The sequence below is a fragment of the Ambystoma mexicanum genome, chromosome 6q (assembly GCF_040938575.1).
Source record: "Ambystoma mexicanum isolate Mex_15411 chromosome 6q, UKY_AmexF1_1, whole genome shotgun sequence".
Classification (NCBI taxonomy): domain Eukaryota; kingdom Metazoa; phylum Chordata; class Amphibia; order Caudata; family Ambystomatidae; genus Ambystoma; species Ambystoma mexicanum.
Window position 1 is genome coordinate 444,305,843 of NC_090937.1, and position 13,776 is coordinate 444,319,618.

A 13,776-nucleotide genomic window follows, 5' to 3' on the forward strand; every position below is an offset into this window, starting at 1 on the left:
ATAATGTAATGCCATCCTCATGAGGTTTCAGCTCTGGCAGTTGGAGGGCTCTAAAGGCAGGCATATCTTGTTTGCATTTGGGGGTCTTTATATTAATCAGGAAGGCTTAAACTGAATATTGTGTCAGCGGCTGTCACTGCTAGGGAGTTCAACACTTTACCATGGCAACGAGGACCCCAGTACAGTTACATGGCCCTTAGACTGCACAGCAGCGATTTGAACTATTAATCTCATGCTGGTAAAGGACCACTGGAAATATCGAAGACTTGCAAGGCTTGTATGCTCAGATGCCAAGGAGCATGTATTGAGAGAGGCCAGTACTCCTGCAAGTTACAGAGCTGTGTTTTGCAAGTGGGCCTGTGCTACTGTCTGCTGTAAATGAGCGGCAGAGTGATTGGGACAGGTGTGGGGAAGTTAATGATTATGCCTGTTTTGCTGAGATGTTTGAGCCAGAGCCAGGATTCCGAACGTGGTGCTGCCATTGACCTGACTGGAATGTGGGCAATGCGTTGTGCATGAGACTTTGTGGGCCACCAATGAAAGGGAACAAGTAATGGTGCATCATGCACAAGACTAAGCCTGTTGCTGCCACTAATTTTGCATAGTGGGCCCTGCAAAACTGCACAAACCTTCTTACAGCTCTACAGCAGCCTTTGAGCAGGGTGGCATATGCACAGGCTGCGGTGTGTACGTGTCTAATGCTGTTCATAGTGCACGCTCTCAGGCAACGGGTCTCTCAACAGAACGTGCAGGATCATTCTTGCACAAAGAATGACTGCTAGTCCAAATTGCGGAGCACTCCAGGTGTTTCCCAGAAATGTGGGTGCATGTACAGTAGTCACTGGAAAAGGACTATTACATCCAAGTGGTACAGAACATTGTATTGTATTGTATTTGGTTATTTATATAGCACTCTTTCCCCATTTGCATGGCTCAATGCTCTTTGTGGTTGAGAACGCCCTCGGTGAGCGTTACGGGACCGGCACCGTTCATTAAGGGAAGACCTATTACGAGGTTCGCTTGCGGGACCCGTAAACCTGGTAAACCAGGCGTCCTTAGCGGGTCCCGCAGGGGGACCAGGGAGCTAATAACAGGCCCGTTATTAACGGGCCCGTTATTAGCTTCCTCCCCATTCCCATTGAGCCCTATGGGGGCTCAAATGGGAATGTGGATGGGTTTTTTCAATGAGGAATTACAGGGTCCTCCAAGGTTGGAATGACCCGGTTATTCCTCATTGAAGGAACCCGGTACTGGAACCCGGTATGGAGGCAGCCATGCCCTTATTAAGGGCATGCCTACCTCCATACTCGTAATGAGGCCGAATGTGTTGGAAGTTCTAAGAGTTTTAGATTAGGAGATGCATGTGTGCATTTTCGCAGGACTAGGACCTAGGTGGCTGGCTAGGCTCCACTAAGCAGCCCAAAGAGGTCAGACACGTACAGTTTATTAATGCAGACCTACAACTATCCGAATGCAATATGATGTAAGCCAAACTGGTTGAAGCTTGCATGTGGCATGAGACAATGGGCCTCATTATAACCCAGGCGGTACGTGGTTAACAGCGCCGGTAAAGGTGCCGGCGCCATCAACGCCGTACCGCCTGATTACAAGGTCCCCTCGCAGGACCCGATCTGCACGTCTGGTTGGTTTCACCAGACGTGCAGATCGGGTCCCGCGAGGGGAGGAGGGAGCAAACAACAGGCCGCTCGTAATCGGCCCGTTGTTTGCTCCCTCTCCCATTCCCATTCAGCCCTATGGGGGCTGAAATGGGAATGGGGAAGGTCCGGGCCCGGGTTCCTAGAAGGAGGAATTACCGGGCCCTCCGAAGGAGGAATGGCCCGGTAATTCCTCATTATGGGAACCCGGACACGATTTCGGCGGCAGCCATGCCGCCAATAGTGGCATGGCTACCGCTGAGATCATAATGAGGCCCAATATCCGACCCAGCCCAATGATTTGAACTACTTTGCAGAATTATACAAGTCCGAGATCCAGTGTGATAAAATAGCAGGCGTGTCATTTTTTACTATTTATTGATCATTTTTGTTGACATTTCTGATAAACGCGTGCAGTTGTTTTAAAGCATAACATGCACATTACCCCATAAGTACCCTCAACCTCATTGTGGCACTTTTTTGTCAAATGTACTTTGCTTCGTTTGTTTGAATACTTTGGTTCAATTTTCGAAGAAAGAATCCTCTCTGTGTGATGGGGAAATCACAGATAGATGTGTAGCTTCCTATTATCAGAGGAAAGTCAGCCTTCAACAGTATGCTGCAAAATGTTAAGGAGGGTATCTGGTCCATTGGGCTGGGTCCACACTGTTTGTGTCTGTCATAAACGGAGAGATTGTTGGGCCTGCGGACGCATGGCATGCCTCTTACCGTCCTCGTCCTTCCAAGGCTGGGTTGGTGTCGCCGGCTTGTAAAGAAGTTTTATCGACACAATGGGTCCATCTCCTGTGTGGGGCTCAGCGTTGATGTCAATGTTCAAATGGTGAGGCCCGCTGCTACTTACATTCGGTTGAACCTGCGGCATAGGGGGTACTAGAAAAGGGTACACAGTCATAAAAGGGAAAGCGAAACTTCTAACACAAATAATGAAACATTTATTTTTGTGAGAAGTATGGTCTGAAAATGATTTTATCCTAAAATGGTCTGGCAAACATTTTTACATTTTACTACAACAAAAACCAGCATAGAAATATGATTAATAAACAGCAAAAACAGATTTAATCATTCTTCATTTGCACATTTTTTACGGTAGTTGTAATGGCGATAAAAGTAGTCATAACCACGTTGCTTATGCATGGAGGAGGGCGGCCTTTGACCTTTCATTATTCATGTTCACAATAAAAGGCTATTTTCAATGAAAGAAACGAGCTGTATTCCGGATACAGCAGAGGCAAATTGCCTTGGATTGTTTTAAAATACTTTGATGTTAAAAAAATGTTTTGTGATCTTTAACAGAGCCTGACCTGATCAGATCAGGTCAGGTTTATTGGTCTATAATCGTGTCAGTCACCAGAAAAAAAACATCCAGGGTGCGAGTAAGAGCGGTCAGAAAGCAAGGCCTGCTTCTTCCAAGAACAGGGATTGGACCCCTAAAGCAGGGTAGCTTTAGTCCAATCACCTGAGGGCGTACCTTTGAAAGAAGGAGTTTCTCGCTCAGTAGGGCCGGAACACTTTTTAGAGTGGGGGTGCTAGTTAATGATGTCATTTCACCAAAATGATAGGGGTTTGAACAATCCTGATGCTAATGAGACAGCAGCTGTAGCAAATATGCTAACTCCCTTCAGCGGAACTGTGTGATGCAGGGAAACACCTTCAATGTATTTATGAAACATGTTATCCAGTGGTGCACTGGAAGCACATTTTCCAAATGTATAATCAATATATAATATGCCTGGTGTTGTGCCTTTTTTTAATAGCAGGTTCACCACTGACATGGGGCTATCGCAGCCTTGGCGGTATCCCGGTGGCAATTGCGCCAGGATAACGCCAACGCAAATAGCGTTACTGCTACTTGGTCCGACGCAATTTGCGCTGGATCCCGAGTAGTGTTAAGGCTGTAATTTTTCTATTTTTTTAAGATCTGACTTTATGGGGATTTTCAGCGCTCTTACCGCCGGTGGTAATAGCACCAGCGTTAATAGCACTGGAAACGGGCAGAAATCTCCAGCTTTCTGCAAAAACTCAGGATTGGGTGGAGTGGTAATGCAGCAGTACTGCCACATTTTTGCCGCTCCGCCCAACCCTTGAATAAGCTATTCTTCCAACATAGAGTACAAACATCATGCCCAAAGAAAACATTCTTTACAGTTAAACTATGGAGTGGTAAAAGTTCATGTTGTATTGTTAGGGGAGTTTTCTTAAAGTCCTACTGGTAATCAGTCTGTACTACTCGGGACACTGGTAGAGTGGCAGAGCAGTCAGGCCTATTTTAAGAGGAAGATGTGCGCTGTAGGTACATTGAAACTTAGCTAGACATGTACATCAAAGAAACTCTTACACTTACAATTTATATCAAATTATTTATTTATTATATATGCACCAAAGCCACTTCAAATACTTTAGCCGTTTACACTAGAACACTTCAGTATTCTTGATAATACATTTATCACACACATTTATTACACTTTCACTTTTTGTTTGCTCGCCGTTACATTTGTAGCAACATTAGAAAGGGAAAATACAACGGGCCTCATTACAAGTGTGCCGGTCCGGAAACACGGGTGCTGGCAAGCTTATCGGAACCCTTGTTTTGGGACCGCACACTACGAGTCTGCCTGCCGGGGCCTTGCGCCCGACAGTTCTGACTCTCCTGGGCGCATCGGCCAAAGTAGGCAGAATTGTCATGGAAGCACCGACACCATTAGCAACTGTGCTGGTGCTTCCATCTCCCCACTCCCATCGAGTCATGTGGGACTCCATGGGAATGGGGACTTACAAAATACATCACCGCCGGGACATGTGATGTCAAGTGCCAGATTTCGTGTTACAGGGTTTTTGACAGTTCTGACGGTAATACAATTACTCTGCAAACACAGACACTGAGGGAAATGGAAATCCAAAACCACTTTCGGCATAAAGGAGGGTCTCACTCTCAAAGTCACCTTCTCTTTGGAAAAAAACAAATACGGAGGTAAAAGAGACAATGCCTGGCGCTCACTCACCCGTCTCGCATAAGTGATGGCCACCAGGAAAATCACCTTAAGGGCGCACAATCTAATAGAACATGAATGGCAGGGCTCAAATGGAGCACCCATAAGAAACATTAAACTAAATTAAAATCCCACACCAGAACCACAAACTGGCAGGGAGTAAACTGGTTACAAAAGCCCCGCAAGAACTGCATAACAGCAGGGATTGTGAAGAATGAGCCCTGTTCCAGGGGCTTCTTGAGCACCGAAACGGCCTCAAGGTAAACCTTCACAGTGGCAATTTACAGATTGGTCTGGGCCAAGGATAGCATAACATCCAATACAGGGTTGTCAGGTTCCCTATGGTAGGAGTAAAGAGTAACAGGCCGGTTAAGTAAAGTTCGGGGGAGTTTCGAATGTGTGAATGTATGGGGAAAGATTTTGTTTATGTTCTTTCCTTGACTAATTTACCCCAGAGGCCTGAGTCTTCCCCATCTCAAGATGGTGGGGGAAGTTCCAACTGCTGATTGTTTCAGGGGTGGAAGACAGAGGACTTGGAACCTTCAGCAGTGTTCTAAACTGCCTTTCGTTTCAAACAGTTTGGGAATTGGTAATGTAGTAAAATCCTCTGAATGTAATTGAGAGAAAACTCTGAGTATTTAGTTATTTGAAAACCTTCAGTGAAGAAGACTCATTGTGGGCATGTTCTGCATAACATGTGGTCTGAGCGCAGTGAACTAAAAGCATTAGAACTTTGAACAGTGAAATACTTATTAGCGATCAAGAAATGATACCAGCTGATTGTATTATACAAGAGTTAAGCCCTATGGTGTCAAGGGCTGTTATTACTGGTGCTGTTTGGCTGTGCTGCGTGCTGCGTGGGAGGAGAGGAGAGGTGAACACAAGCACTTGCTGACAGCTGCAAGGAGAATCAGCTGTTTTTGGACTGAGCCTACGGAGCGCCGTGAGGAAGAGTCATTGATTGACAAGTCTGCAGAAGCCCGCCTACGGCCCTCGGCTCCACCCCCTTCAGGAAGTTGCTGGTTCAAAAGCACCCCCCGGCGGCCCTTGTGGCGTTAAGCCCTGTGGTGTCATGGGCTGTCATTTTTGGCTGTTTGCTGCGTTGCTGCAGCGGTAGCCAATGAATTGTGAAATACGAAAAAAAAAAACATCTGAACAGGAACGTTTAAAACGAGGTGTTAAGGTCCCGGATGCAGGGGAGAGTTGGTGGAATGGCTGAGAATCGTTCTGCTGATGTGGCTATCCCGAGACACAACACCCGAGCGAAGTCAAGACTGCCTACCCACCCTCCTACTATTTCATCTTCAGATATGCTTATGTAATTGGACTCTGGAAGATCAGGTAAGGAGGGGGACCGGGACTCTTCCGCGTTATGTTACGCAGTAGCTACAGAGAATGGTGGTAAGGGCGGCACGGTGGGGAAACTTAAACAACAAGAACAGACATGTAATGTTGTAATAGATGAACCACGATCCAACATGGGGAACAGTTTTATACAACCATCTTTAAAAAACACTGCAACACAAATGCAAACGCACCTAACAACGGAAGGCAGTCCACAAGAGCTGCCTACCTGCTCTCAGGCGGGAAATAGCAGCCTGCAGCAAAGTACTGGTAATATTTTACAAAAAAAGGCCTTAGCGCAACAGAAACTATGGCGTGAGACTCAGGTGAAGCCATTTAACATCAACAAAAGAGGTGGAAAAACCCTGGTGGTTACGGACGTGGAGCTCTCCAAAATAGGGAATCAGATCGATGATGTCCTTGCCAATGCACAGTTGCTAACCAATGGTGGCGACAGGCTATTGGACAACAAAGCCACCGAGGGTAATGATTCATTAAACACGCCACATGTTTCAAACATAGTAGAGATTTCAGCCGAGTTGGACTTAGTGCAACCAATCCAAAACAACCTAAGTCTTGACTCTGTCACAAATCTGGATGAATCTATATACTCTGATGCATCAGATGTAATGCTTGCCGCCGAACGCTACGAGGATACGATACCCAATGGACAATCAATGAGAGAGGAACTACTAACTAAAAACAGTGCCGAGGTTCCTTTAAACTTTGATGAGGACTTGAGGGCCGCTGATAAAATCCCTAGGCTGGTCAAAGGAATAGAAGAGGTTGGGTATGTGGTGCCTGAACGCAGAAAAGAGTCACGCTCAAGGGCAAGTAGCGGTGACCTTGAAAACAAAAACAATATGAGGGGCAAAAGTACGGAAAGGTCTTCTGACCACCGGCATTTCGACGAAAAAATGCTCTACCAAACCGTAAAAAAAATGTGTCTCTAAATTCCAATGGAAAGGAAAATGAGGTGGCAAGTGAGGAGGAACCTAAAACTCTGAACAAAGAAAAACCTGTTTCCAAATCAAGAAATCTACATACCAAAGTGAAACGGCTATTAGAGGAAGTGAGAAAAAAAGCTGCCTCCCCCTAATTGGGAAAAGAATAAGCCAACAAAGTACAAGTAAACATGAATTATCTATTGCAGATGAAATTTGTGAGCAAGAATGGAGAGAACAATTCATAAAAACTATGAAAGGAAACTCCAAGAAGAACAAAGACCAAGATACTTCAGTTCAAATGGCATACTATAAGGACTTGACAGAGTTGGACGGAGGCGCTTTTGTACATTCCCTACTACAAACGCAACATGCTACAACACCTATGAATCCCCAGATGGTCCCACACCAACTGAACAATTCTAAAGATGTAGAAACAATCAAACTTGTGCAACAAGACAAATATTGCTTATAATCTACCTTTGTGGCAAAAGGAAGAAACATCGATGGCAGTAAGCCACAAGAAGTAACGAACCGGTCAAAAGAAAAAAACAGATCATTCGCGACGCTAACAGAAAAACTTACGTTCGCCACAAAAAATAAAGGTGTGTCGACTGGAAGTGAAATCAATATAAATGAAGACATAGAAAAAAGTGAACTAACTAATGAGGCGTCTAAAACAGTCTCTGACAAAACTGACATCGGTGAAGGGAATCGAGGAAATAAAAGTCAGCTGTCAATTGCAGCTGGCATGCAGATTCACAATAACGTCATGGACGCACTGTCAATCTCCTTAGCCCCCTATACGAAGCTGTACGAAAACATAAGCGACAGCCTAAAAGATAACAACGCATTATTAGCCCTAATGCTAACCAAACTGTCAGCTCAAGAGATGATGTCAGTTAACTTGGATGCCAAACTAAATCAGGAAGCAGAAAATTCCGCGGCCTGGCAACAAAGACTTTTTGACCTAGCAAGTGGTGAAAAAAGCAAAAAAGAACAACTATCGCATGCACTGGTGGACTCCTTAAAATGGATGAGGAAAACCTACGAAACCAGAGACATTGACCTAAGGAATGGGCATGAAAAAAAGATCAATAAAACGATTGAGAATCGAGTGGTCTCTGACTTGGAGGGGAATTGCAGCTTTTCAACCATGCAAAAAGAAAGTGTAAGCAGACGGGGAGATAATCATCCCATGACAGTGCGAACCACGAAAGGCGCAAACGAGATACCAAGGGCATAGATTGGAGAGGGGCCAACACAAGGAACAATGGACTCAGAACCTAACAAAGTAAAAGAGATCACTCAAGAGAAAGACGCCAACATAAACACCTCTATAACCTTAACAGAAAAAGAGGGGGTGGAAAAATCAATACCTATACAGAAGGGAAGTTTGACAGAAACAACAAAAAGCACTGTGAATGACAAATTATTCCCTGTATTTGGGGGGGAGTCATGGTCCGTTACTATCTAGAACTCCGCAGGATATATGAAAAAACTGCTGAAATGGAAAAAGAATAATGAAGGGAACGGCTCCTAAGGACGCTCAGAAATCAAAAAATGTTAAAGGAAGTCAACGGAACCAAAATACGGGTGCAAGAGCATTTTTTAGAAATATAAATCTGAAGCCCAAGGCCACGATGGAGGAAAACAAAGGCTGCACGACAGTTCAATCAGTGAAAATGAGACCGTCGCAGATAGTAGAGAGCATCGAGGACTCATGTTCTGAGGGCGAAACACAATCGCAAGATCTGATTGACAACGTTTCATTTTATAATAATGAAGCGGAACAAATACCAGTAGCAAGTTCAATGGGTCAAATTGAAGAAAAAACTGAGCACGGGAACAACACAAAATGGTCGGGTAGTGGAGATCAGGAGTAATGCCTCCACAGATACAGATGATGAAGACATAAATGAAAGGGACCAAGAATTTCTCACATTAGATCAAAAAAGAAAGAAACTTTAGAGACAAAGTGAACATCAACGGATGGAACAGGGGAAAATGAAACTAAAATGGAACACAAAACAACGTGGAATCCAACAATGCCAGGCAAAAGTAACAGTAAAAATAAGAGTAGGGAAAGAGAGCCCAAAAAAAAAAGAAGATAAATTGCCCAGATGAATTAAAGATTGTGATTGAAAATATTTTACCTGAGAACAGTGAGTATAACCTGAATCGGAAAAATGTCATGAAACTATTACAATGTGTCCCAGGTTATAGGGGAATAAATTCCAATGGCATTGTTGTTGTGGAATATGTTAACGAGGATCGGGTTGACCACGTGATTCTGCATCTAAAGAATAGAACAACAAAAATATCTCTGCTTAAAGATGCAAAGGACCTTAAGAAAAGAGGCTATGATATGAGGGAACTCAACGATGGGTTCCCAGAGAGGGAAAATGATGAGTTTATCCCATCTTTTGCGAATAAAGTGGGTGAAGTTAACGTGCCAACTAAAAACGTAAAGGAAAACAAAAAAAAGTAAAGAAGATTTTAAAATAACAATAAGAAATAATTACAGTGAGAATTTGAACCAGTCCACAAAACAGATGGCTGGAAGATTAACAAACAACAGCGAGGACTGGTATTGGATAGCAACCTTGTTGGCAAACAAGAAGACACAGCAGTAGCATGATACAGAAAAGGTCACAAGTCAAGACATCATAATCTCATGGAACACAAGGGGCTTCAAACACCTTATGACAACCGAAAATCAACATCTAAACAATGCCACTCTAATATGTTTACAAGAAACATGGCTAAATGACCTACCAACTACCAACAGGTTTGACGTACACATGAACGGAGCTATAAAAGGTCTGCTTGGTCGACCATCGGCGGGTTTACTGATACTGGTCAAAAAAGGAAATGGTCACAGGATAACAAAGAGTGGAAACCCTAATACATTTTTGCAATGGGTATTACTTGAAAACAGAGAGAGGGAAAGTGAAAAGATAGGTAAAATATTACTGATCAATGTTTACTGGAACCGTACAGGGATTACGGCAGAGAATTTACTATCAGCAATAACTGATTTATTGCGTATCCAAACTGCCGCTAACACCAACTTGGACATACTCATCTTTGGTGATCTGAACATAAGATGTCTGAATGTAAATGGAATTCCACGTCTGGACGACTTGGAGTGTGGTGGTTCAAATGCCACAAAATGGGTTCAAATGGCATTTGAAAATAATCTATTAATTCTAAACGGCCAGACAAAGGGTGACATTCCCGGTGGTGCCACATGGTCTAATGGAATGGTAAAATCAACAATTCACTACATGTGGGTATCAGCGTCAATGTTGCAAAAAATAAAAAGGTTCAGAATTATTGAACAAGAAGACAGTGACCATAAAATACTGGAAGCTTCCTTATGGCCAAGAATGAAAAAAGGAATGATAACAGATAACATAGGCACACAGGACTTGTCATTGAATCCAGCTGGAAATCGGCTGCGGTTTACCATCAAAGACATTACGAACCTAAGTGAAAATATCACAGCTCTGAATAAACATCTTGGATATGATTCCATGCTTACAGTATATGTGACAAAAAAAACAGGCCTAAAACAAGATGCGATGATAAGAAAACATCAGTAGAGCATCGAACTAGTCGCAAGAAGGAAACAATTTAGGCAAGAAATAAGGCAATTAAAAAGGAAATCAAAAAAGTCTAGATAGTAAGGCAATAGCACGGGCTAAAAATCACAATAAATCCTGGCTTAGAGAATTTAAAACCAGGAGATTGCAAGAACAAGGTGAGCTAATGTTAAGGTCTCTATGGAATGCAACAACAAGAGACACTTGGAAGATCATTAATGGCTGCACCTTAAATCAACAACAGAGATTGACGGTTGGGGTTGGCGAAAAAGACTGGATCGCACACTACACTCAAGTCTTCAAAGTTCACGACGAAGATGTGACTCAATGTGAAGTGGATACAAAGACTCCGTGGTCAGGGAGGATGGAGATGAAAGATCTAATAGTTAAAATAAAAAACCTAAAAAATTCGACAGCGGCTGGTCCGGACGGATTAACTAATATACATCTGAAAAAAAGATCCGAATAAATGGGCACGATTAATTCATAATATATTCAACCAGATAATACTACAGAAGAAAATACCAGGAGTTTGGAAGAAAAGTATCACAGTCCCAATATATAAAAAAGGAAATAGGGACGAACCAAAAAACTATTGTCCTATATCCCTCTTAGCAGCTATGGGTAAGATTTTCGCTGCAGAACTACAACGGCAATTGACAAGTTGGGTGGAAAAAAACAACATAATTGACCCCAGACAAACGGGTTTCACGAAAAGAACAAGTACTGACCTGAATCTCATTATACTAAATATTGTGAAAACAAATGCACAAAAGTCGAAGAGAGAACTACACCTGGCATTCATAGACCTCAGTCAGGCATTTGACACTGTACATAGAAGAAAATTATGGGACAAACTTGAAAACTGGAACTGCCCGAAAAATCTTCTAAACCCGATAAAAGCTCTACATCAAAACACTACAACACAGATACGTCTCGACAACAAAGGGACGCTGTCTCGGGACGTGGCTATAAAAAAAGGAGTTAAAAAAGGATGCACGTTGGCAGCTACCCTTTTCAAGTTATATATAGCCGACCTCCCGAAAATAACAACCAACATAAGACACTGCGCTCCAAAACTGAATGAGAAAGAAGTACCACTCATTTGCTATGCTGATGACATAGTATTGACATAGTATTACTGGATGAAACAAGAATCGGGCTACTTGAAGGTCTATATGGCAGACAATCACTTGGTGATCAATAGTGAGAAATCAAAGATCATCACTATTGGAGGAAGTATAATGCTCTCGACAAAAAAATGTAAATGGCAAATTGGAGGTGAGCTACTGGATAATGTCACAGAGATCCTATACCTCGGTATCAGGTTTAACAGCTCAGGCATAGAAAGAAAATGGGAAGAAGGGTTACTGTCAAAGGTAAAGCTGTTATGCTCACAGGGCAATATTATAAATGGAAGATTTGGCAAATTCTCTCTTGTACCGGTGAGGATGTTTTACTCACAAAAAGTGGTGCCGTCGCTAACGTATGGAAGCGAGGCAGGCATGAACTTAAGTTACGAAATCTGGCCAAAACTTGAAAGTATGTTTTGGAAGACCATACTAAAATTGCCGAAATCTATGCCAATAGTTGCAATAAGAGCAGAACTATGCCTTGAGTCAATGGAAGCAAAGATGAAATGGAATTCTCTATGTCTTCTAAGAAAAATCAGCGAAGAAAAACCCGCTGAAGGGTATAGAATACTGGCGAAAAATGGCAAAGGAAAACGTGCTGAGCTCTTAAACATATGGAAAAAGGCATGGGGAGATTTGCTGGTAGAGTTGGATTCATCTATGGACGAACTAATAACCAATCCAAATAAAGTGAAGGAGAAACTTCTCAGACTCGACTGGATTGTGACACGAGAAGCGAAAATGGCTCTCAAAAACAGTGGAAATATGGCAAACGAACATCGAAAAAGAAATGAAATGCCCGGATATCTGCACAAATTTCCCTCAAATTTCTATAGAGAAAGACTGATGAAAATCAGGCTGGGTGTTTACCCAACTAACGAGTATAAAAACCGGACTGGTAAAAGAGGGATTGCCAATGGAACCTGTAGAGGATGTCAAAACCTAAATCAAATGGAAACAACAGTCCACTTACTATTGGAATGTAGTGCTGAAGAAAATGCAAGAAAAAACTTGCTGAAGAAATACCTTGACACAGAAGGTGGAACAAGCAACAAGGAGCGTTGGGACTATTTCTTGCAGGGACATAACCACAAATTCACATGCCAAGGGATACATTTCCTAGAAAAGACTCTACAGAAACTTGAAACCAGCGTGGAGAAAGCTACCATTGATGAAGTGATTATGAAAAAGGGGATGTAAGAATACAATGGAGTTTTTTGTGGTTTATGTAGGAGAGATGGATTTTAACAGACAGGAATGTGATAAAAGTTTTCAAATGTAAAACAAAATGTCACAATAAAAAATAAAAAAAAATAAAAAATTTTACAAGACCACTACATCGAAGAATTCATATGTGAGCAATTTGAAGTCAAGGATTGTATATATTGCAATGCAAAGTGGAAAGACTAACGCCTCACAGAAGAAAGGTGCTTAGCCAATGGGAATGGCTGCTTCTCTTGCGTGCATGCGTTTTAGACGCATGTCTGAAACACAAAAGCACGGAAGTTCTAACAATTCAATAAATTAATCTATAGGAATAAGAGTACAGAAGACTATGGACTCATTATTAAGGAGACACAAGGGAGTCAAGTGCTACCGGGCATGCTAGTAATTCCCTTGGATGATATGCTGCGTCAGATGTAGTGTTATTTAAAAATAAATCTTGAAGAGTCTCCCAGCCTTCATCTGAGACATACCAGATAAAAAGGTTGAATAGGGTCTAGAAGAGAATTAGGAAGAAAGAAAAGGGGTAGGGGGTTTTGAATGGAAAACTTCATCTGACTAAAATATTTAATCACAATCTCTTCTTTTCTGTTTACATATTCGGGAGCAGTGTAATGTCTGTGTTTATTATTCTGTTAACTCCCCTTTCCCCCAGGGGAATTTACAGTGATACAGGTATATCATAATCAGTAGCACAATAGACACTCAAGGGGCTCTGTGGGGCCAGCGTCAGTTCCTGCGGAACAATTGAGACGAAATCCTGACAAGGGCATATTGGACCGGATAAAGGATCCAGGTCCCTCTCCAATCACCAAACTGAAAATGTACGCCATCTGCAGGAATAAATGGATTTTGTAGCC

The 13,776-nt window shown here is 42.6% G+C and overlaps 1 protein-coding gene across 1 annotated transcript in view; it reads right to left on the reverse strand.

Moving 5' to 3' along the window:
- The window catches only part of TEK (TEK receptor tyrosine kinase), a 682,216-nt gene that overhangs the window by 283,604 nt on the left and 384,836 nt on the right, over positions 1–13,776 (reverse strand). The window contains exon 10 of the mRNA XM_069630921.1: positions 2,385–2,546. Within this exon, the coding sequence (XP_069487022.1) occupies positions 2,385–2,546 (162 nt within the window). The remainder of the gene's footprint in view (positions 1–2,384; positions 2,547–13,776) is intronic.